This window comes from Gavialis gangeticus, unplaced genomic scaffold, assembly GCF_001723915.1.
Source record: "Gavialis gangeticus isolate Ggan-Ray unplaced genomic scaffold, GavGan_comp1, whole genome shotgun sequence".
NCBI classification, from domain to species: Eukaryota; Metazoa; Chordata; order Crocodylia; family Gavialidae; genus Gavialis; species Gavialis gangeticus.
In genome coordinates, this window is record NW_017729005.1 from 1,281,057 (window position 1) to 1,304,233 (window position 23,177).

The 23,177-nt window shown below is 43.6% G+C and overlaps 1 protein-coding gene across 3 annotated transcripts in view; it reads right to left on the reverse strand.

Moving 5' to 3' along the window:
• Positions 1 to 16,220: 16,220 nt before the first annotated feature.
• Positions 16,221 to 23,177, reverse strand: part of MACC1 (MACC1, MET transcriptional regulator) — a 51,649-nt gene continuing 44,692 nt past the window's right edge. For all 3 annotated transcript variants that reach the window (XM_019508558.1, XM_019508557.1, XM_019508556.1), the window contains one exon: positions 16,221 to 16,737. In XM_019508558.1, the coding sequence (XP_019364103.1) occupies positions 16,522 to 16,737 (216 nt within the window). In that variant the 3' untranslated portion in view covers positions 16,221 to 16,521. The remainder of the gene's footprint in view (positions 16,738 to 23,177) is intronic.

Consider the following 23,177-nt stretch of genomic DNA (forward strand, 5'->3'; position numbering starts at 1 on the left):
AAAAAAAAAAAAAAAAAAAAAAAAGTGCAGAGCCTTCATCAAAGCACTTTGGGAAATCTAGTTGAGGTCAGCATAGACACAACCACACAAAACTGGCAGGGGGGGAAGTAGACTTACTCAGCTGGGAATTTCTAAACAGTCCCAGCTGAGCTGCTGTCTGCTTGCTCTCCCCATTCTGGCTCTGTTGCTCTTAAAGCAACAGGAATCAGGGCCTGTTTTGGAGTTTGGAGCCTGGCAGTGCTGGAGCACAGACTCCAGGAGGGCCAATTCCTGCTCCTCTCTTAACTTGGTGCCCAAGCCAGGTGCCCATCTCACCCACCCTTAGCTAACACTACAGACCAACAGCAGGCAGGAACTTCAGCTGTAGCCTCTTTCCTGCCCAGAAGGAGGCAGAGCAGTCTCATGGGGTGCAGCTGCTCCTGCAAGCAGGGAAGTATGCTAAAACTGCATTAGGCAACAGCAGACCTCCATTGCCCCTATTTATTGCCTTTAGCCAGCTGAAAGCTAAGGGGATTGTGGAGTCCCCTGATCTTAGTGGATTAGTAACAGGAGAATGGGTATGAGGATTCATGAGTTCTTAGTTCTGCCAATGTAGTGCTGTGAGACCTTAGGCAAGTCACTTAGCCCTTTGAAACCCTTGGAGGAAAGATGCAATGCATTTATAAAATAGGAGGTGTTAAAAATAAATGAGAAGTATTTTCACACGCTTTGACTTGGCATTTTTAACAGTTTAGCCAGTGTTATGAATAGGACCTGATCCTGTTCTCACCTCATCAGGTTTTGACAGCTGTTAAGCCTTTGGCCTTGAGCCTTAGAGTTATTTATAACCTTGCAAAGTGGGTGTAAAATGCTACTGCTCTCAGCTGGTAGCATATTTCATCCAGGTTGCACAGGTATAAATGCTTACACAACATGCTGAGCAATGTAGAATGTGGCTCACTGACATCAGTTGATTTACGTCTGTTTTTTGTGTGTATAAATGAGAGAATAATTGGTCTACCTGGCCAAATTCTCTACCGGCAGAGGAAAATGCCACTGATGTCACTGGGCCCGTCCACATCAGCAGAGAATTTAGCTTGATATGTTTCAACAATTTCTGCTCTCTATCCATGCAGGTTTGAATCCCCATCTAGCACAGACTATGCAATAAATGAACTATGCATTTACTTTTAATTGTACTGGAGATTTTTACCCAAGGCCATATGGCTGGGTGCACAGTTTGGCATCCTTCAGCTGCCTTTAGACAGAACAACTGTTACTGTAATGGTGTGAAATTAAACTATAATTAAATGACCAAAAAAGTTATGCAACACCCCCCTCTAAATTAAGAACATGAAAAGCATTAGGAACTATGCATATTTTAACACTGTTCTTTATTCCTCATAAGTCAGTGGTAGGCACATTTCCCTAAATACCTGCAAGTCATTCCTACTTTCATCTAATACCTGTTAAATGTTAATGTACAGAGTGAGGTAATAAGAGCTTAAACCTAAATATAGTACTGAAGTACATACCAAGGAAGATATACATAGGTGTGCATCCATCCCAATACAGGCTGTCCAAGCACAGGCACAGGCATTAATCAACTCCCAAATAGGCTTTAAGTAGTTGCCTATGGGCATGTGTAGATGAAACAAGGGCCCTAAATTGAAGCGGTGGGTTTTTAAAAACAACACTTCAATTTAGGGCCGATTACCACCTCCCCCCCATGTTATGCACACCCCCTGCTGACTTACCTGCCTCTCTGGTGGGGAGGGGCGGGTGAGCTGCCAGCAGGCAGAATGGTCCCTGGGCTGCAGGGGGGGTGGGGGAGGAAAGGTTGGTGCTTCCCTGCAGCAGTGGCATCCCCTTCCCCTGGCAGTGTCCACTTGCAGGCACCCAGTTTGGATGATCCCGGAGGGCACCACAGCTGTGGAGGGAAGCACGGAGCCCCCATGCAGCTCAGGGAGGCAAGCAGGCTCCAGGGAGGCGAAAAAAAAAAAAAAGATCAGGCTTGCCGCATTTCTTGGGCAGAGCCTGCTTTCCCAGGCTGCTGCCAGGCTCCCTGAAGGGCTTTATGCAGAGCCACGGAGCTGCACATAACTGTAGGGGCAGCAAACTAAAACTCCTTGAAGGCACACCAAATCATTTAAGGCACATTACGCCGTCAAATTTCCTATAGTGACTGGACTTAATGTGCAATACACTGCCAAGGCATGCAAACACCAACACCATTAAAGCAGTGCAAAAGCATTTAGCCCGCTTAAAAGTGTTGTGCACACGCCTCTCATTTAGTCTACACATGGCCTACGTTTTCTGCTTAAACTTCACAGAAGACAGCTTTCAGTCTTAGTGAGAATAACAATCTACATTCTTCACCCAAGCACATTAATTAAGCACCTTTACCTTTCATCATAGTCTTAAATATGGTCCAAATTAACGTAAACCTGTACAAGCTTCCTGGAATCTCTAGAAAGTATTTTAACAATATTTACAGAAGCCAATATTTACAATGTTGGCCACCGTGGTGCCCCTTTTTTCTTTGTGGCAAGTTAGGCTGTTATATCTTCTGTTGTGTCAAGCTTGACTGTCATTTTGCTAAGAGGTTAGACCGGGGCATATGTGCCAGAGCATGGCATGCAAAGGTATTTTGCTTGGCATGCTAGCCCCTGGGGCAGGTAGCAGGGGAGCCATGAGGGGCCCAATCCTTGTTGTGGCAGTGCAGCTCCAGCTCCTTTCCTGTCATCTGCCTCAAGGAGTGTGTGCATCTGCCTCTGGCAATGAGCTAGGCTGGGGCTCCAGACCACCTCTATGAGCAGCCCAGACTCCATGGTGGGCACATGTGTTTCAGGGCAGATGGTGGTAAAGGGGCCAGGGCTGTGCTGCCACAACAGGGACTGGGTCCCCCACTATCAGCTCCTGGCATGCTAGAATCTTAGAAATCGAGGTTGCAGCTGTTTTTGGCACCCTGCCCAAAAATACTGCCCAGCCCCGGGTTAGACAACAGATTTGTATGGGAGGTTTTAAACAGGGATGATTCTGACTTGGACAGGTTTGACTAGCTTATGGAAGTTTCTTCCAGCCCTGCTTCTCTGTGTTTTTATGATTGTATTAGGGAACTAAAAACAAATAAGAAAGATACAATTTGTCAAAAGACATTCTCTGGGATTATCCTGGGATTTTTTTTCTGGGGGGAGCATTCAGCTGCTGACTATCAAATGGACAGGTTACCTAGGTTGTGTCAGAGATATAGGAATCGTAGAGGAATCTAACCTTATAAAATCAGTTTAAGCAAACCAATGAGACTTTTATATTATATCTCAGAGTACCTGCTGAGCTCTTCAATAAAATTGCAATGATAGTCTCTACTTCCTTAACTGTGTGGCAAAATGCACTTCTGATTTAGGAGCTGCAGTAGACTGATTATTCTGTTCATGAACTGATTGAAATAGAAGCATGATTGCAATACACCTTTTAAAGTTTTATATATAAAAAAAACTTTACATGTACATGCACACACATACACACTTTTAAAGGGTTATATATATAAATAGATTGCTTTAAAAAAAAGAAAACTTGGGCCCAATCTTCAGCTGGTGTAAATTAGCCCACCCCACTGACATCCATACTGTGAAAACAGTTTACCCTGTCTGTGGATCTGGCCAAGTATTGAGTCTTCCAAACAGGCTTGTGAATTGTAAATAAACTTAATTATTTTCATGGGTGACTGGTGCCACTTTAGTTGTGGGGGGCATGTGCCCACCCCCCAGTTATCACTCAGTGACTGGGGGGGTCCCCCCACAGCTAATCTTGCTGACTGAGGGGTTGGGGGGAGAGGGGAATCAGCAGCTGTTTCTGGAAGTGGCTGTGGCCGCTTCCAGGAGCGCTACCCCCAGCTGGCACTCGCGGGAGCAGGCACCAGCATTCCTGCCTGCCCCCCTGCCCATCACCTAAGCAGTGAGCACAGCCAGTCAGGGGGTGTATGTGCACCCCCTGACCAGCTGTAGGCATGTGCATCCCTGTGCACCTCCACTGATTATTGTTGTTGTACAGGTAGAGACTGTAACTGCAGTTTTAAAGTGTTCTGAATATAGTTGTTGGGTGCCAAACTTTAGACACACAGGCCAACAGTTCTCAATTGGGTACCTAAAATTAATTACCTCAGTGCATATATTGACACCTAAAGCCAGATAGGTTTTGGGTGTTTTTCTTATAAGTATTGGGCACATACAGCCCCTGTTGATTACAGTGGAAGTTGTACAAGCTTAGTATCTACATCCTGAACAACTGGGCCACATTGTTAAGTCTGCTAACATCCAAAATGAGGTAGTGGTGTCAATGTGGCACCCAAAACTAGCAAATATTTTTGTAAAACCTTGGGTTTCTTGCTCTCAGCCAAAGAGGGAAGTGACTATGGAACTGGAATTAGAACTAAAAAATTCTGGATTTCTCATCCCTTACCACTAGACTTCTGCTCTGAATGATATTATTTATATACACACAGAGGTGCTCCTTCCTAGTCTAAATAAAATTACAATGAGATTACACTGTTGTAGAATCACATGACTAACAGCAATGAAATAATAAAGTAATGTCATAAAGTAATATGACAGCTGTAAATTAATGTACAGCTGTGACCTTGTACACATAACCAGTAGATCAGAAACTGCAATCATTCCTAATGGCCTTCACTGTGAATCCTGAACCATTTGCTTCGTAGGGTTCTTTCCAACTAGATTTTATTTTAACCTGAATTTTCAGTGTTAAGCACTTTGAGGCCTCAGTTGTGATTGAGGTTTCTGTTGACTCCTCAGTACCAGTAACAGTTTATAATAATAGAATCCTTTCAGATTTTGGTTGGAATTATCTTTTGACCTTTCCAGATTCTGGTTTCATCTGCATAGGGCTATCAGAGAGTCCTAATGATCCACTGATGTTTAAAACAGGATCAAAGTGGTACTTACTTTTTTCTTTGATTTCAGTTAGTTTGGTACTGTAGCCTGTATAATTACACTGCCTTGAGATATCTTGGCATAAAGCATTACAAAAGTTGAGAGTAATGCTTGAGCAAGAGCCTCTACTGTTATAAATTATAATCAATTCATTTCATGGAATTTGCACTAATGGAATCTAGCCTTTAACACTGGAGCATGATCATTTACGAAAGCCACCATCCTCCTGTCTTAAAAATGTATGGATGAATTACATTTGCAGTATTTAAAGGAATTGTCCCACAATTGCATGCAAAAATGGCTACTGAATGTGTCTATACTGGTCTTAGAAAATATGTTGAATTTCTTTTACAGCAGTCGCCACATATTCTAGAACATAGGGTGTCTTTCAGTGTGACAAAAGGGTGGGGAAGGTATCTCCATAATGATGAAGAGCCGCTCTGGTTCTTATTAACTTGTGATTTCCAAGAGAGAATGCCTAATATCCTTGTAGGTCTGATAGCCCATAACTAAACAGAATGATCTGGGAATTCAGTAACTACTTTCTGTATATATTTCACTGCTTGTTACCATGTAGTAACAAAAGTGCACTATACTGGTTTCCTCTAAGCATTTGTGTATTATATCCTCAGTGACGTGCTGCCAGCATTTCAACAATGCGCTTCCACAAAAATATTCCCACTAAGTCTGTAATAAATTCTGTGTCCCAGTGGTGCACAACAGAGGAGGAGAAAATGAAGGAGAGGAACTGGGGAATATTAAGTTCCTTAAAGAGAGAGAGAGAGAGAAATAAATTAATGTTTTGAATTTTAACCTAGGAGATTTTTGCAGGTTAGGTTTTTAAAGAATTTAATGTTTTGTTAGCAGGCCTGGGATGTTTTTCTTAAAGTGCAACTACATACTGTAGTTCCTAAGCTTGATGATCATATTTAGCTTACTTGATGACAGAAAGGAAGTAGACTACAGGTCAATGAATTGCTTGAGATATTTTAATAGATACAGCGAAGCCTCTCGTTATGTCGTTTTCTGGGATAATTCAGGGACAGGGCAGCCTTGGCTTGCACACACTTCATCTAATGAGTTTACTCTACGCTTGATGAGGGAGTGAGAAGCATTATTTTAAGTTAATGACCATCCCTAAGGACAGAAATAATTGGAGTTGAGGAAAACCTGTTTGAATTGCCAGTACCATGTTTGAAGGCAGGTGGGCTCATATGCAGTGAGAGTATCACATCTCTTATTCTGTTTAGCCACGTGGGGAAACAGTATTTATCATAACTGATAATGGTCATTTTGGAAGTGACCATCTGTTGGAAATGGCACCTTTTAAATAGGCCTAACAATGCAGGAATGCCCAAATATAAAGTGAAACATTCCTTAGTCAGGTAATTAATAAGAAATAGCCAAAAATCTATTTGTCATATGTGCTAGGGATTCCTCTTATTCACAGATGAAACAACACAGATGTGATACACAGGGTAGCAGCATCAACTATTTTTTGCCTTCCTGCCCCTGAAAGCTAGCACCAGAGGCTCCTGCCCCAGTTCAGTTGCACTATTGCTCTTATCTTTAATTAGGTAGGTATTTGTTTCCCTGTAGACAAACTTGCTGATTGCCTAATTAAATCTTGGGTGTGCTTCTCAATATCCTACACTCTACCCGAAGACACTCCCCACCCTTCTTTCTTTGAAGAAAACTAAATGTCTTATTTCAGGTGACTGTAAAACACAGGTAACTAACAAGTTAGGTTTCTGTGTAATGCCCCTCAAGCAGGAAGCTACTAATTACTAGATATGGTAATGGTAAGCTAGATAACCCCAGTGGAAACATTCCTGAGTGGATAGTAACCTGGATCGAGTTTTGCTAGATCTTGGTTTTTATCCCTACTCAGCCATTGATTGTTTCTGTGCCCATGACTAAGTTACTTCTAGGGCTGTACGAAGCTTCGGTCTCTGATTCAATTCAGTGGAGATTTGGCCTGATTTGATGGCCAAATCTTCGAATCCGAATTAGTAGATATATAGATGTTAGGGTCAGGACCACAGTAGGTCATTGAGTCCAACCCCCTGCCATGGGCAGGAAAGAGTGCTGGGGTCAGATGACCCCAGGTAGGTGCTTGTCCAGTCTCCTCTTGAAGAAGTAGGGGAGAGCACCATTTCCCTTGGAAGCCCGTTCCAGATTCTGGCAACCCTTGCTGTGAAGAAGTTCTTTCTAATATCCAACCTAAATCTGCACTCCATCAATTTGTGGCCATTGTTCCTAGTTCCTCCAGGGGGTGCCCTAGTATAAAGAGCATCTCCTATTCCCTGCTACCCTCCCCTGATGAATTTATAGGCAGCCACAAGATCATCTCTCAGCTTTCTCTTGTGAAGGCTGAAGAGATCTTGGTACCTCAGTCTCTCCTTGTAGGGCCTTGCCCGCAGGCCTCTGATCATATGAGTGACCCTCCTCTGAACCCTTTCAAGATTCTCCGCATCCCTCTTGATGTGCGGCATCCAAAACTGGATGCAGTACTCCAACTGTGGCCTGATCAGTGCCGCATAGAGGGGAAGCATCATCTCTCTGCACCTGTTAGTCATGTATCTGCTAATGCATGATAAAGTGCGGTTAGCCTTATTGATCACTTCCTCACATTGACAACTCATGTTCATCTTGACTCCAAGATCCTGTTCTGCTGCTGTGCTGCTGAGAAGGTCATCCTCCAGCCTGTGAGTGTGTTGGTGGTTCTTTTTGCCCAGGTGCAGCACTTTGCACTTGTCTTTGTTGAACTGCATCCTATTTCATTCTGCCCATTTTTCCAACCTGTCCAGATCCACCTGGATCCATTCCCAATACTCTGGTGTGTTAACTTTGCCCCATAATTTGGTATGATCTGTGAACTTGGACAGGGTGCTCTCCAGGCCCTCGTCAAAGTCACTGATGAAAACATTAAACAGCACCAGTCCAAGGACTGAGCCTTGCAGGACTCCACTGCCCACATCCTTTCAGGTCGATATAGACCCATCCACCACCAGTCTCTGGGTGCAACTCCTAAGCCAATTTGCCACCCACCTGACCGTGTAATCATCTACAGGACAGCCAGTCAGTTTATTTACAAGAACAGAATGAGATACCCTGAATTGAATCAGGAGACCCTTTAATCTCTCTGAATCGAATCAGAACCTTCTGAATCGATTTTGGAGGGATTTGGAAAGATTCGATGATTTGGCCATAGACAGAGCTTTAAATGTTTTTTCTACATACCTCAAGGTACCAAGTGGCTCGTAAATGCTAAGATAGTGGGGCAGATGGAGCATCCCACCGGAGCGTGGAGGGGTCCCTAGCGTGCTTGGCAGCAGAGCTTCTGGTCCACTTTCGGGTCTGCCAGGAAGCGCGCTGCCCCCTGCCCCCCCGCAGCTCCCCAGCTTGGTGACTGGTGCCTCCTGGGTCTGGGGAGGCACCCAGGGTCCCTCTGTGGCCGATCGCTGAGCTGGAGGAGCCCACTTGGCAGTGGGCCAGAAATACTTCCAATCCACTTCCAGGTTTGCCACCAAGTATGAGGTGGGGGCCCCCCACGCTCCTGTGGGACACTCCATCTGCCCCACCATCTCAGCATTTATGAGCCATGCCTGGTACCTCGAGGTATGTAGAAAAAACATTTAAAGCTGTGTCTGTGGCCGAATTGCTGATTCTCCAAATCAGCATTGAACCTTCAGATTCAGATTCAGCCAAATTGAATCGGGACAGTGATCCGAATCAACTGATCAAATCACTGTCCCTAATTCAGGCCGAATCCAAATAGAATATAGCCCATTTTGCAAACCCCTAGTTACTTCAGTTTCTTCTGCCTTTGTTTCTGCTTCCATCTTTTGACTGTTTTGTCAGTTTTAGATTGCAACTTCTTTGGTAGAGGGACTATCTCTTAGCATGTGTCTGCAACTCACCCAGCACAGCAGGATCCTGAATTTTAAATCGGGTTTCTGTGTGTTAACATAGGACAAATAGTTAATAATAATAATCCAAGATATATTCTTCCTCTGCTCATTTTCAGCCACAGAAAAAGACAGTGAAGATGGCTTGAAGCTTCTTGGTTTTCTGTCATGGGAGAAATGGTGCTACAAGACTTTATGTACTTCATTCTACATTACATTACCAAAGAAAGGAAGCATCACACTACGTGAATGTTTAATAGGAATGTGTGGGCGTCTCTACACATTGTCCTATGTGACATAGCAATGCACTATGATGATACAGCGATCACGTGGGTCTACATGTGATCAGCAGCTACATTGCTGTAGCAGCACACTCCCCTGTTTTATTGCACCACTACAGTGACATAGTAGCGAAATCTAATCATGCACTGCATGCGCAGCACAGTACAGGCTTTAGTACAACCGAAAGGAAGTACTAAAGCACAGCACCATAGCAACATCGCCGTACAGCAACTTGTGGATGCACCCTGTTAATCTCTGATCATGCTTAGCAACATGATTCCTATATTCTAACACTGTAGGTTTCTGTGCCAACAGTGCTTGCTTATGTGCAAGCTAACCCTCAAAACATAATCCCAGCTGTAACGACCTCTCCCAAAAGAACAAAAACCCTCTTAGCTTAAGTGCACTGTCAAAAATCAAGAGACTGATCAAAATGAACGTATATTTATAGAATCTACAAAGATACTACTCAGCAAATTATTTTTAAAATGAACAAAATCATATCTGAAAATTGTAAGATGAACAGCTGCCTTTTCCAGTCAGCACTACAACAAAGTCCAGTTGAAACTCAGGGGTCCAGAGCCCCACTAAAATTGCTAGAGGTCCAGACAGGTACAGGTGACTGCATTAGCACATTTCAGAAACAGGTTCATGGGGTGCAGAGATCTGCTACACATAGTACAAGGCAGGATCATTTGCTGATGAACACAGACATATAAATAATTTGTTTTTCAGTTTCTGTGAGATGATCCCATGGTGTTACAACTAAGGCTAGTAATTTATATAGAAAAGTGCCTTAGATATCTCCTTCTTTGAGACATCACCTTTTTGTAGCTGCAGGTCTTTTCATATTTGATAATCCTATTTAACTGTGCTGCAAGTATGGCCCAAGGGAGATCTTTCCAGTTACACATAATTAGTTTTATAGGCAGCATTATTAAACCATCCATTAGAAGGTTTTTTGTTGGGTTTTTTTTAACTCCTTTATTAACAGCAATAGAGGCTTTTGTATGTACAATGGAGGAAAGTATTATAAAATGGCTTTAGACTCCCTAATGAAATTTTCAACTAATGAGTAAAATTGTTTAAGAATTCAGCATTCTCAAGCTGGATTTCTTGTCTGATTTAATCAAAATAGATTTCATAGACATTAGGGCTTGAAGGGACCTCGCAAGGTCATCAAGTCCAGCCCCCCGCCCGAAGGCAGAAAGTCACCTGGGGTCATAGGATCCCAGCAAGATAAGCATCTAATTTGCTCTTGAAGGTGTTCAATGTAGGTGCTTGAACCACCTCCGATGGCAGGCTGTTCCAGACCTTGGGGGCTCAGACAGTAAAGAAATTCTTCCTTATATCCAGCCTGAAATGGTCTTGCAGTAGTTTACAACTGTTCAACCTCACCATCCCTTGGGGCGCTCTGGTGAACAAACGTTCCCCCAGATACTGGTGGTCACCCCTGATAAATTTATAGGTGGCCATTAAATCCCATAGGCAATATTCAAAACTGCCACTGTATGAATATTTCACCTTTGACTTTTCCACTTTAAATTTCTGTAGCAGGACAGGCTCTGAAGGCAGCTGTGACACCCCATGGTGCCCACCATAGTCCTGCACTGCTCTCACTCTAGCCTCTTGGGATCTCACCCTCACCTCATGGAAAAAGTCAAGAGAGGAGGCTGCCCTCAGAGGCTGGTAAGCTCTGGGTGCTCTTCCTGTACTCTGTCCTCCTTGGGTTCCATGTGGCCCACTTGATTTGGGGTTCTGACCCCTCCCAACCTCCGCCTCGGCCTTCAACCCCTGCTGCCCAAAGTCTCTTGGCCTGGGGCTCTGATCCCTGCTAACCTTCAGTCACTCTCTGAGGCTCTGACCTCCCTTTGTGGGGCCCACATCCCTCCAGCCATAATTGCTTTGAGGGCTGAAATCCTGGCCTCTGTCCCTAAGCTGTAGCCACTGCCTTCTTTGCTACTCTTTAGCCCTTTACAGATTTCTCTGGCTGCTTGTTTACTCTGCAGCTGACTCTTGCTTGCAACTTTTTGCTGACTTCCCACCCTTCAACTAGCAGGGATTAGGGGTCCCTGCTGCTACACTTCCATCCTGAGAGGAGGTGGTCACATGCCATAGATCATTTAAATTTACAGAAAAAAGGTTTAAAATGAATACCTAACTGATTACTGAAATTGGTACAGGAGTGCCTATCTTGTTAAATTGTTCACCACACTTTTGGACTGGACTCAGATTACCTTGCTTAATACTTCTATTAAGAGGATTTGTAGCAACTGGTCTACTGATGACTTTGTTCCTTAGTTGAACCATTGAGATGCAGTGCAGTTGCTTCCTGCTGTTTGCAGACTCAAGAAGACTACAGTATACAAGGTTATTTTCCCTTGTTTATTATGTTTAAAAATATATACTGTAAGGTTTTTAAAAAGTTTGGATAAAAATAAATATACTGGTAACAAATAAATTCACAATTTTTCTGTACTAAGTGTAATCTGCAGAGGGCCTTATATTTGTAACTGGTACTTGTTTTCAGACCTGTACTGACAGCAACAGAAATACTACATGAAACAGGTTATCACTTGCATCTGAGTAACATTTGTTTTGTTTTAGGTATCTATAAAGGTTGAGAAAATCCCTGACTAGAATATCCTGTTTCGACACTCATACTAGTATAAACTGGCAGGAAATTTATGTAAGTTCACGAAGTTAAAGTGGTGTGAAAGGAAGAAAAGAGGCCCAGAGTGTGCGTCATACACTCATTGACCCTTTCATAGAAATTTGCATGTATGTAAAGTGACTTCAAAACGCAAACTAGAATGACAAAGCTTTATCCACCTACTTGATTCAGGTGTCAGTGAGAACCAATGCAAGGACAATAAACAATCTGGGATTCGTTCAGAACAGGATACTTACAGGTTATAACTCTCAACAACTCTATTTCTAGCATGGAAGATCTTGCCTGACTTGAGAGCCTACTAGAGGAAACTCTGAAATATTTCATAGTTGCTTAAGCCTTCATATTAGCTTAGAAACTTGCATTGTGCAAAGCCCAACCCCTTTGGTAAATCACCAGAGAGGTATGCATAAAACCCCAACCTCTTTCTTTTTCCCAGTGGAAAGGAAAGCAAACATCAGAACCCAAGAGGTGCCAGAGTGGGTCTTATCAACCATCCATCTAGCTCAGTATCCTGTCCCTGACAGTGGCAGAAGTGGGTGCATTAGATGGAAAGCATATGAGCACAGTATATAGAGTGATTCATTCCTTGTCATAGCTTCCCTGGAATACACCATGTCTATGCTTTCCTACATTGTTTCCAGAGAGAAGGAAGCAAGATGACTATGCCCCTAAATTTGAAAATTTTGCCTCCCCATTACCCTAGCTCCCATTCTGTTACTGCTGATGTTTTCTAAGAAGTTGGTTGTGGGACCAGCCCTCTTGCTTATGCTTTCTTCATGGGGCAATCTTTTGTCCATTCCCAAATCATCTGCTTTCAGAGGAACCATCAAGAAAGCATTTCTTCCCCATTCAGTTCATGGATAGAGGTTTGTAGGAGCAAATAATTTGTCTCTTTACCCCTTTCCTAGATTAGGATTCAAATAAGGATTCTGTCCTGCTGTACTGGCCCACTGAATCCTATGATACAGGAATGCCACAGCAGTGGACTGAGGGAAACAGATTCCATATTCAAAGGAAAAACCTGCACTCTGGGTGGGTGACTGAGGCAGAGTTACTCTTTACCCTTTGTCCTTTAGGATGTGACTGCTCTATGAAGAGTCATTGCAGGAGTGCAAGAAGTGTTCCCCAATGTTGGAGGCATAGGCAGCTGCACACCTTAATAAGACCCTTCTCACTGGAAGTAGGGGTGGGATATTGAACCTTTTTTCTGGACTCTTCAGAGATGAGAAGGGTTGAGTACATTCTTTTTTTGCACAGAAGAATGTGGAGAGGAAGGAATTGTCCAATGTTTCTGTCTCCACAAGACAGCAACAACAATGACAAATGGTGAAACCTGGAAATGTCAAGGCAGAAGATGCATTGTATTGTGGATGGTTATAAGGTAGATATTTTTCTTTGTCCTCTCCCAAGGGTATGGCCAAAGTCACAGGGGGAGTTGCTATTATATCCCTCCTCATGAAGACCAAGGAAGATAAATATGTAAGCTCATGGGTCAGTAGTTCTTTGCTCCTACATCCTGTCAAGAGGGGCTAAGAGTAGAGTGTTTACCAAGGCCATGTTCTCCAAGCTCAGTGCTGCTGCAGAGAACAGCTGCATTTGATCTCAGTAGCAGCTCAGAACTGGCATTTTGTGGTTTTAAATATGTAAGCAATAAATAAAATATGGGTTTTAATACTTTTTTTACATTCAGTGTAGGCTGCTAAAGTAAACAGAATATTGCATGAGTGCATATTTCGTTCACGAGGAGAAATGTAAAACAAAACTTAGTATGGAATTAGCTAATAAAGACCAGAACTCAAGAACCTAGAGCCCTGCATAACTGTGTTAGCTATAAATACCCTCCTGAAAACAAATAAACCTAAAGGACTGATCACATAATATTGTATATTAAGGAGCTTACTGACTCAGTAAGCCAGTATATTTTGCTAAATATACTGGACCAATTCCAAGTTTTGTTCAATAGGATGCAAGATCACTGCTGATTCACATCTTAAAGTCAGAGGAGTATGATAATAGGCACAACATGAAAGCAACCCCTGCTCTGTTGTGATTCCTTGATTGATATAATTTCTCTCTGGTGCAAGGCTTGTCAAAATCCCCTTTCTTGTCAAAGAAAGATATTATTTTCATTAGTGCTCTGTAAGCCTGATTCTCAGTTCACTAGCATTGATACAAATCAGGTGTGCACTCAAGCCAACTGAATTATGAAATGCCAATTCAATGGAAGTATCCGGCCTTGAATGATGGGTAGAGAACTTTTCATGAGTACATGAGAAGTTCTCTAATAAATCAAGATCTCTTCAGTGCACCCTGCCTCCTTTCACATGTTCTACGTAACTAGGGAATGTTTAATGAAAGTAAAAAAAAATGCCCTGAGGAAAGAGAATTATCATGTAAATATGCTCTTTTGTTCTGTGCTTATAGAATCATAAAAAATGAAGGTAGAAAGGGACCTCAGGAGGTCATCTAGTCCAACCTCCTGCTCAGAGCAGGAGCATCCCCATCTCTATCCTCCTAGCCAAGACTTTGTCATGCCTGTTCTTGAAAACCTCCAAGGATGGAGATTCCACAACCTCTCTTGGTAACCTGTTCCAGTGTTTTATTACCTTCCTAGTGATCATCTACCACCACTGAGAACAATCTAACTCCATCCTCTTTATAACCATCCTTCAGGTAGCTGAAGGCTGCTATTAAACCCCCCATCAGTCTTTTCTTCTCCAGATTAATAAAAGTGTCCCTTTTTTGTGTCAGTCACACTGAAACAAAACTGCAATGTGAGTGTATGAGATTCATGCAAGGTTCAAAGGGTAGAAATTGTTTTTTTGTTCTAAGGCTAGGTACAGACGGTCAAAAAACCTGAGGCAGTCTTTGCAGGTTAGTCTAAACTGCACAGATTAAATTAAAACAGAAGTGAGCAGACATTTATCTTTGATTCATGAAATGCAGCCACATGCTGGCAGTGGCTCAGGCCAGGGTTGTGTGTTCACTTCCTCTTCCTGCTGCCCCCAAGGTCTTTGGGATTTGCAGTCCTGGATTAAAGCAACAGGACTCTGCAGGGTTGCTCATCATTTCCTCTTCCTGTTTCAGGATGCCTCTGGGATTTGTACTCCACAGTCACAGCCAGCAGCAAATTTGAGCGGGGGAAGGGGTGTTTAATTCCTCTCCCTGGCCCCAAACCCTGGCTGGGGTCCCCTCCTCTCCCCTCCCTTGTAGACTGGGCTTTGTCCCCAGCTGGGCCATTCCCTTGTCAGCCACCCCTCACTGCTCCAGCTAGGGAGCCCTGCTCTCTGGAACAGACAGCACAGCCCAGCCCAGGGATGGAAAGCTTGCTGGGATGCTGTGGGACTCTGATTTAATTTGAACCAGGAAGGAGTCTGGGACAGACGTTACATAAACCGGTTTGGCCCAAATCAGTTAAGTCTGATACTACATTCAACCAGGTTTATTTTAAACCAGTTTCAGCCATTTTGAAACTGCTGTATGTGCACTGAGCTTCTGTTCTGTTACAGGTTTAAACGAGTTTCTGATCACTTAATGGTTTATGTGTAACTTCTGTCCCTAGCCTAAAGGTTGGCCACTGTCTGGTTTCCCTTTACAAAATGACTTTGCAAATGGGCCTTCAGGTCTACCTGTGACAGCTGTTCTTTTCTGTTTGATTTCTAAAATATTTTGCTCTGGTTCCTGGAGCTATCATTTAGCCATCAAAAGTTTGCTTGTTTTTAAAAATTCTCTTGAGTTGAGAAGCTAACAATAATAAGGGATTATCTGGTCAGACAGGAGCTGTCACCCAAGCCTGTGTTATCTGTGTGGGCGCTGCATTTATTACAAGCTTCTTCACACTGGTAAGATTTCTATTGAAAAGGATTTATACAGGTTTATTTTAGTGCATGCAATCAGTAGGAATCAGGCAAGTGTGAATTGCTGTATAAACAAATCATAAATGGTCCTAAAATATTTTCCTTTCTTTTAACTGTAGGATTAACACTTGTATCTTTTTGGCAATATACTAGCTGACTTGCCTGCAATAATGGCACAAATGAGAATTAGATACAATAAGGTTTCATGCATTCTGGATCTATTTCTGTACCTGCTAAGCTACTCTCTTTGAAAACAGCAATATGAGAGGTAGTGGATTACCCAGAAGGTCATATATTGTGACTGGCAGTCTGATAACAGCTTTGTATAGATCTCCTTTTTCATCTAACTGTAGTCCATCAGGGGAACATGCAGATTAAAGTACCACTTGAAGTGAGAAGGACTAGAGAATTTCTGATGTATATATAGACTTGGTAGTGTAAAAATAGCCCCAAAACAGCAAACTCTTTCTACAAAGCTAAGAACCCTTTTCAGAAGTGCCCACTACTTTTCATTAGCCTCTGGTTTTTTTTAAGTTCCCAATTTAAAATAAGTAAACTGGTTTTCAGAGGTACTGAAACCCCATATAACACTGATCAGAAAAATTCCAGCAAAATATTTTAGTTAGAATTTGCTGATTCATCCAAAAATTTTGTCATTGTGGTTCTCATAATATTTTACAACTTTCAGTAAGGGCCCTTCAGGCCTTTCCCTTCTGGCCCTGGGCAGTTGAGGTTTCTGTACAGAAAAAAGTTAAACTGAAAGGACTCGTTCCATTTTCTTTTGTAAAATCAGAGATTTAAAAAAATTAATTAAAGAGTATAAAACCCAGCAGGATAATTCTCCAAAAGATCTTCCTTGAGAGGATTCAGGGTTCCTCTTTTATCTTTGAGAAAGCACTTGCCCTTAGGACTTCCATGCAGTTTACTAGGATCAAAGCTCCAGTTAACGCTCTCCAGTCTTTAGTCACAGGGTTTTTCATTTTGTCCAAAGCCAGCTGGAGGTCTTGTAATACATCTCTGTAGCTGTCGCCATAGTGGGCACCCCATGTGTATAGAAAATCATATGCAGGTTTCCACATCATCTGCAAGGAAAAAAAAGATTAAGTATTTGGAGAAAATGAAGCAACAAGGGAATAGCAATTCATTATAAGGGAATAGTAATGAATGTCCTAGAAGAGGAAACGCATTAACTTTTGCTCCTTGAGCACAATGTGTTTTCATATAAAGCATGTCCAGGTAAAACTACAGTTTCTGTCCATTTAGTCAGCTTCCTACAATCGTTCCATTTTTGGTGAAATATGTAGCAGTGAGAAGCTGAATTTTCATTTAATGGGATGCTATTAGATAGAAATCTATATATTCTGCCTAAAAAGTGTACCCAGGGTAGTTGCAAGTAAAGGCAATGATCAATAACATGGAAAAGTGGGTGAGAGTGAAATCCTTTCAGTTTTTTCATCTATCTGTTCAACAGCAGTCACATATATTGAGGTTTACAGTTCTGTTGATAGCTGTACTGTCTCATGAATCAGCATTAGGGTGTCTTCTTTATGCACTGATTAGATAGGAGCTAACTGATGTGTGCATCACCTTCCTTTGCAAGAAGGTATTTATTAGCAACTGTAGCAGGAAGGCTGCAACTCCCTAAAAAGCCTTTACAAAGTTCCAGCAAAGCAGCAGAAAAACCTTGATAAAAACATGTCTGTTTGCTTTTTTTTTTTTTTTTTTTAAATAATAAATGGGGATAGATCATAAATTCATTTTAAAAAATCAAATTGACAGTATCCTTTTTGGAAGTATTCCAAACTATGCATTCCATGATGGATCTTCAACTGTGGTCAATTGTTATAACTCCAGTGATTGCAATGAGATTATGACGGTACACAGCAGATGCAGACCTGTACTTAAATCTTTTAAAGTACTGAGAGATTTCCATATCAATTTTGCTTAGTTTACAAATAAAAATTGCAGTTCCTCAGCTGCTGCAGATTTGACTTAGATTGTGAGGGTGCATCTGCACATGCTGTTAATGCAACACAATAAACTCTGATGCAATCCACACCAGTCTATTGCCCCTGGGACCACAGCATTTTGAGCTGGGTCAGAGCAGCCCTGGCTGGGCCTGCTCTGACCCAGCTCAGCATGCTGCAGAGGGGCTGGCTGGGGCACAAGGCTGCTAGAGCTTTCCACACTTCTGTTTTTGCAAGTCTTCACCCTCCCCCCACTCCCTGCCAACTTCATGTCTTTTCGCAGTCCCCATGCTTTTTTGTGAGGACCAGGCTTTTTCATGGAAACTGAGTGAATTTTCTGTTTGTGCACAAATGGCAAAACCACAAATTTGGTAGATCATAATATATAGGCACCCAAAATATGTCCGTACTTGTCAAATTATATAAATTCCATACAATTACTAGATCAGTCTAGCTCTTCCTATAAAAAATATACTATACCATATGTTGCTATATTTATAGACACTATCTCATTATAGCAGCTAGTATCAGTTTGTGGTAAAAAAATGTACAACTAGAAACATTAAAAGAAACAGGTAAGACAGTGCAGCCTGGTTGTTTTTCGGGTGGTTTCTTCCTTGATAGACAAGGACAGTGTACTCGGGTACATGGCTTAAGAGTGGGAGCCCAGCCACAGAGGGTGAATGACTAATAGCCTGCCCGCTTGGGACCAGGTGACAGGGGTGATTGCCTGGCCCCAGAGAGAGTTAAAAGCTCCCAGGGAGGGAGTTGAGGAGAGTTGCAGTGCTGAGAAGGCATAACAGAGTTGGGGTTGCCCTCTCCAGGTCCTAGGTAGGACCACAGGTTTTGAGTTAACCCTTTGTTGTTTGTATATTTGTTTGTTTTAGTATTGATGTTGATTCCTGTGGGCTCAAGCTTGCCCCAGGGAAAATTAAAGTTGAGTGATAGTTTGCTGCACGTGGTAGAGAATGCAGGTACTTGAAAAAATATCAGTCATGGAGACCTGAATCCTCCTAAAATAGCTGGAGGGGCTGCAGCAAGAACAGCTTTTTCAGCAGCAATAAAACCAACAACAGCAGTTCCACAGAGCAGCATCAGCAACTGCAGGTCTTCCTGAAACAGCAGCTGGTTGCAAAATGGGCCCCCACCCACACTAATGAGTCGCTAGATTCCCTAAGGTTAGAGGGTGGAGTCCTTGCCAAGATGGGACATGCAGATGAACCACAGGCTTTCCTTGAAACTCCTGAGTGGGTGGCAGAGACCTATCAGTGGCCATAGGATACACTGGCTGTGACAGTGGCTCCTCTATTAACTGGAGAAGTATGGGCTGCTTGCCAGGTCCTGGGAGCAGATTCAGCTTGGAATTACAAAACCCTTAAAGTGGCCATGCTGGACTAGTTGGGTCTCAAGCAGGAGGCCTGTTGCCTCAAGTTTTGAGTGGAGACTCGGGACAGAATTCAGAGCCCTATGCCATGGCCCAGCAGCTAAAGGATTTATATTATGACTAGGTAAATCCAGACTCTGGATTGGCTATGGAGATTATGGAACCAGTGACTTTAGAACAGTTCTCTGTTATCTTCCCAGTAAAAGCCCAGAGGTGGGTGTAGCACCATTGGGTGGCCAGCCTGGAGGAAGCCACAGGGAAAGTAGAGGACTTCATGGGGCAGAATTAGACTGCTGGGGAAGCCAGCAGCTTCCAGGCCCAAGGAAGCTGGGGCTACAGGCAAACAGGCCAGGTCTCTAGGGATGTCCTGGTAGGGGCATTACCTCCATCTCCTCCAAGACCCTAGGCAAGAGAAGAGCCCTTGAGTAGGCCCCCCAGAGAATAAAGCCACTTGGGGCATACTTTGAGAAGCTCCAGTGACATGTTTCCAATGCAGGGAGAAAGAGCACCAATATTGGGACTGTCTGTCTGGAGGTGGATTCTCATGCCTTTGTCTCAGAAGTGAGGCAGGAGAGCCCAGACCTGAGGGGATACATGGCTTCTTTAAAAATCAGGGATATCCATGCAGTAGGGCTCACAGGCTCAGGCTCTGCCCAGATGTTTCTACATGAGTGGTTTGTGAGTCCAGCAAACATGCTGATAACAAATGTGCATATGTCACCTGCATTCATGGGGGTACCCAGCCCTACCCCATAATCCGCCTGAGCCTGACCATCAGTGGACAGGAAGGACTTGTAAGAGCAGCAGTAGCCAGCCATCAAGCCTACCTTTTGGTGCTAGGCTGAAATTTGGGCTTGATGGCCAAGCTGATATGATTGGCCTGGAGAATGAATAAAACCCAGGCTAACCCTAATCTCACAGAACCAGAACTAGGGGAGATATTTCCCTTTTTGGGCCCTTAGCTTTCTGGACTTTGACCCAGGTCATAGCAAGAGCAGTGGCAGGTCAAGTGTGAGGCCCTTACCAGCCAGAGGAAAAGCTCAGGAAAAGGGATCAGGATTCAATGTAATCTGGACCTCCTGTCCAAAGGAACCAGAGGATCAGGGAACCTTAGCTGCTTATCAGGAGGGTGGACTGAATCAAGTGGGGGAAGGCCAAGATTTCATCCATGATCAAAGGGAGGATCCAGGATATTCTCCTTTGTATGGACAGTTACGATGGGCTATTGGAGCCATAGTGGATGCAAGCTTGGTAGTCCAGGATCCCTGTTTTGAGTTGCAGGGTGACCTCCTGGTGACAGTGATCAAAGACAAGGTCACAGGGGTATAATTTTTGGACCTGAAATAGTATTGCAGCCAGGTTTTGAATTTGACACATCCTGTATTACGGGGATGGAAAAAACCCAGGATAGAGTGCTGGTGAGGTTTTTTTTTGGCCTGGAGTATACCAGGAAATCAAAAATTATTGTGCATCCTGCCCCAAGTGCCATCCTCTTGTCCCCTGGCTCACTTGTAAGGCCCCACTGGTGCCTATCCTATTGGTTGGCATACCCTTTTGTAGGTTGGGGTGGACTTGGTGGGACCGCTGGAGCCCAGTTCAAGGGGATCTGAGTTCATTCTGGTCGTGGCTGACAATGCCACTTGCTACTCCAAGGCTGTGGCAATCTACTTGGCTTCACCATAAAAGGTGGCCTCTGAGCTAGTACAGGTTTTCTCCCAGGTGGGCATTCCTATAGAGGTTTATATGGGCCAGGCATAGCCTTCATGTCCTGGTTACTACAGGAGGTATAGGGCTTACTGAAGGTCCATTCAATAAGGAAATTTGTCTCAGAGGAGCTGCAAAATTGGGATCAGGTATTGCCCTACTTGTTCACCATATGAGAGGTTCCACAGACTTCCATGGGCTTTTGCCCATTGAGTTGCTGTATGGGAGGCAGCCCTGGGGCATTTTAGACCTCCTGCAAGAGTCCTGGCAGGACCAGGGGACACTGAACTATATTTTCTGTAGCTGTGTTTTGAAGGTATGGGAAAGATTAGACCTGGTGAGAGCCCTCACGAAGAAAAAATCTCAGAGTGGCCCAGTTAGGAGCAAGATCCGCAATACAATACATATGCTTAGCTCTGGGTCTACCAGCCAGGGGATCAAGTTCTACTATGCCCCCCTCCTCCTCAAGTAAGTTACCGGTGAAATGACTAGGTCCTTCTGAGGTTCTGTAAAGGGTAGGCCAGGTAAGCTGTGAAGTTACCCAGTGGGAAATGGCAGAGTTCACAGATATACAACATTAACCTGCTAAAGCCCTGAAAGGCCTGAGTGGTTTGTCTGGTCTCTGTGTGTTTTCTGGAAGGTGGCCTGGGGATTCCAAATCCCCTCCCAGATTTGATAGCTGGCCTCATGCTAAGGGAAACTTTGGTCCTGACTCAATAGGCTGAAATAAAAAGCCTTCTAGAAGGCTTTTTAAGAGGTGTTTACAGTGAGTCTGGGCCAGACTACATTAATCAAACACTGAGTTATCCTCAAGCCAGGCTGCACAATTCAGAAGGAAAACTAGAGAATTCTAGCATGACTGTTGGAAATGGTAAAACAAGAAGCTAAGAAGATGTTAGACGTAGGGGTGATCAAATAATTATCCAGTGTGTACAGTGGCCCAATTATGCTGGTGCCAAAGCCTAGCCACACTATCCAGTTTTGCATTGACTTCTGCAAAGTCAACAGTTCCAAAATGTGATGCATATCCCATGCCCAGAAAAGATGAAATAGTGAAGGGAATAGCTACTGCAAAGCACATAACCACCCTGGACTTGACCAAAAGATATTGGCAAATTCCTTTGGATCCAGTGTTTGGGGAAATCACAGCCTTTACAACACCCTGGGGTCACTACCACTTCAAGACTTCACCTTTCAATCTACATGGAGCCCTGGCAACCTTCCAATGTTTAATGGGAAAAATACTCTGCCCACACTGGGCATATGTGGCTGCCTATCTGGACAACATGGCAATATTTACCAACATGTGGGCAGACCACCTCCAGCATGTAAAAGAATTGTTGCAGTTGATATGAGTGGCTGATCTCATGGCTAACCCCGTTAAATGTCACCTGGGGTACATAGAGACTAGACACCTAGATATATGTTGGGCAATGGTAAAATCATGCCCCTAGTCAAAAGTAAAGGCCTTGGTGGAAGCACCAGTGCCAACAACCAAAAAACAGGTGAAGTAATTTCTGGGCTTGGCAAGCTACTATTGGCAATTCATCCCACAATTTACAGCCATCACAGCCCCACTGACTGACCTGCCACAGAAAGGAGGTACCACAAAGGATTCAATAGTCACCCAACTGTCAGACCCCACTTAGGGCAGTAAAACAGCTGCTATGCATTCCACCAGTCCTGTGCAGCCTGGACTTATCAAACATATATATTGCAAACAGATGCCTCAGAGAAAGGCCTGGAAACAGTTCTCTCCCAAGTTTGAGGATGGAGAATGCCCCATTCTGTATCTCAGTAAGAAACTACTTGCCCAGGAAAGAAGTATGGTCTCACAGAAAAGGAATGCCAAACAATTAAGTGGGCAGTTGAAGCCCTGCACTACTACCTCCTAGGGGTCTGGTTTTGTTTGGTCACTGGCCAGGCCCCTTTAACATGACTTAATTCCATGTGGGAAGCCAGTCCCTGCTTGACAAGCTGGTACCTGTCCCTGAAGCCTTTTGATTTGTTGATACATCACCACCTTGGGACAGCACACACTAATGCAGACTTATTCTTTGGGTGCGGGGAGGATTGAAGAAAAGGAAGAGTGTATCCAGGGCTTTACTCTTGAGAAGGGCAGTGTATAACTGAGTGCATGGCCAGGGGCAAAAGCCCAGCTGCAGGGGGCTAATGAGTGAGCCCATCTCCTCAGGTGTACAGAGCCAGCTGACAGGGATGATTGCCTGGCCCCACAGGATGTTAAAAGCTCCCAAAAAGGAAGCTGAGGAGAGAAGAAAGGTTACAATGCTGGAGGCAGCACAAATTTGGGATTGCCCTCTCCAGGTTTGAGAAGGACCTCAAGTTTTGAGTTAACCCTTTGTTGTATGGTGTGTGTGCGGGGGGTATTACTGATATTGTTTTCTGTGGGGACAAGCTTGCCCCAGGGAATATAAAAGCTAAATGACAACCTGCTAGAAAGCTATTT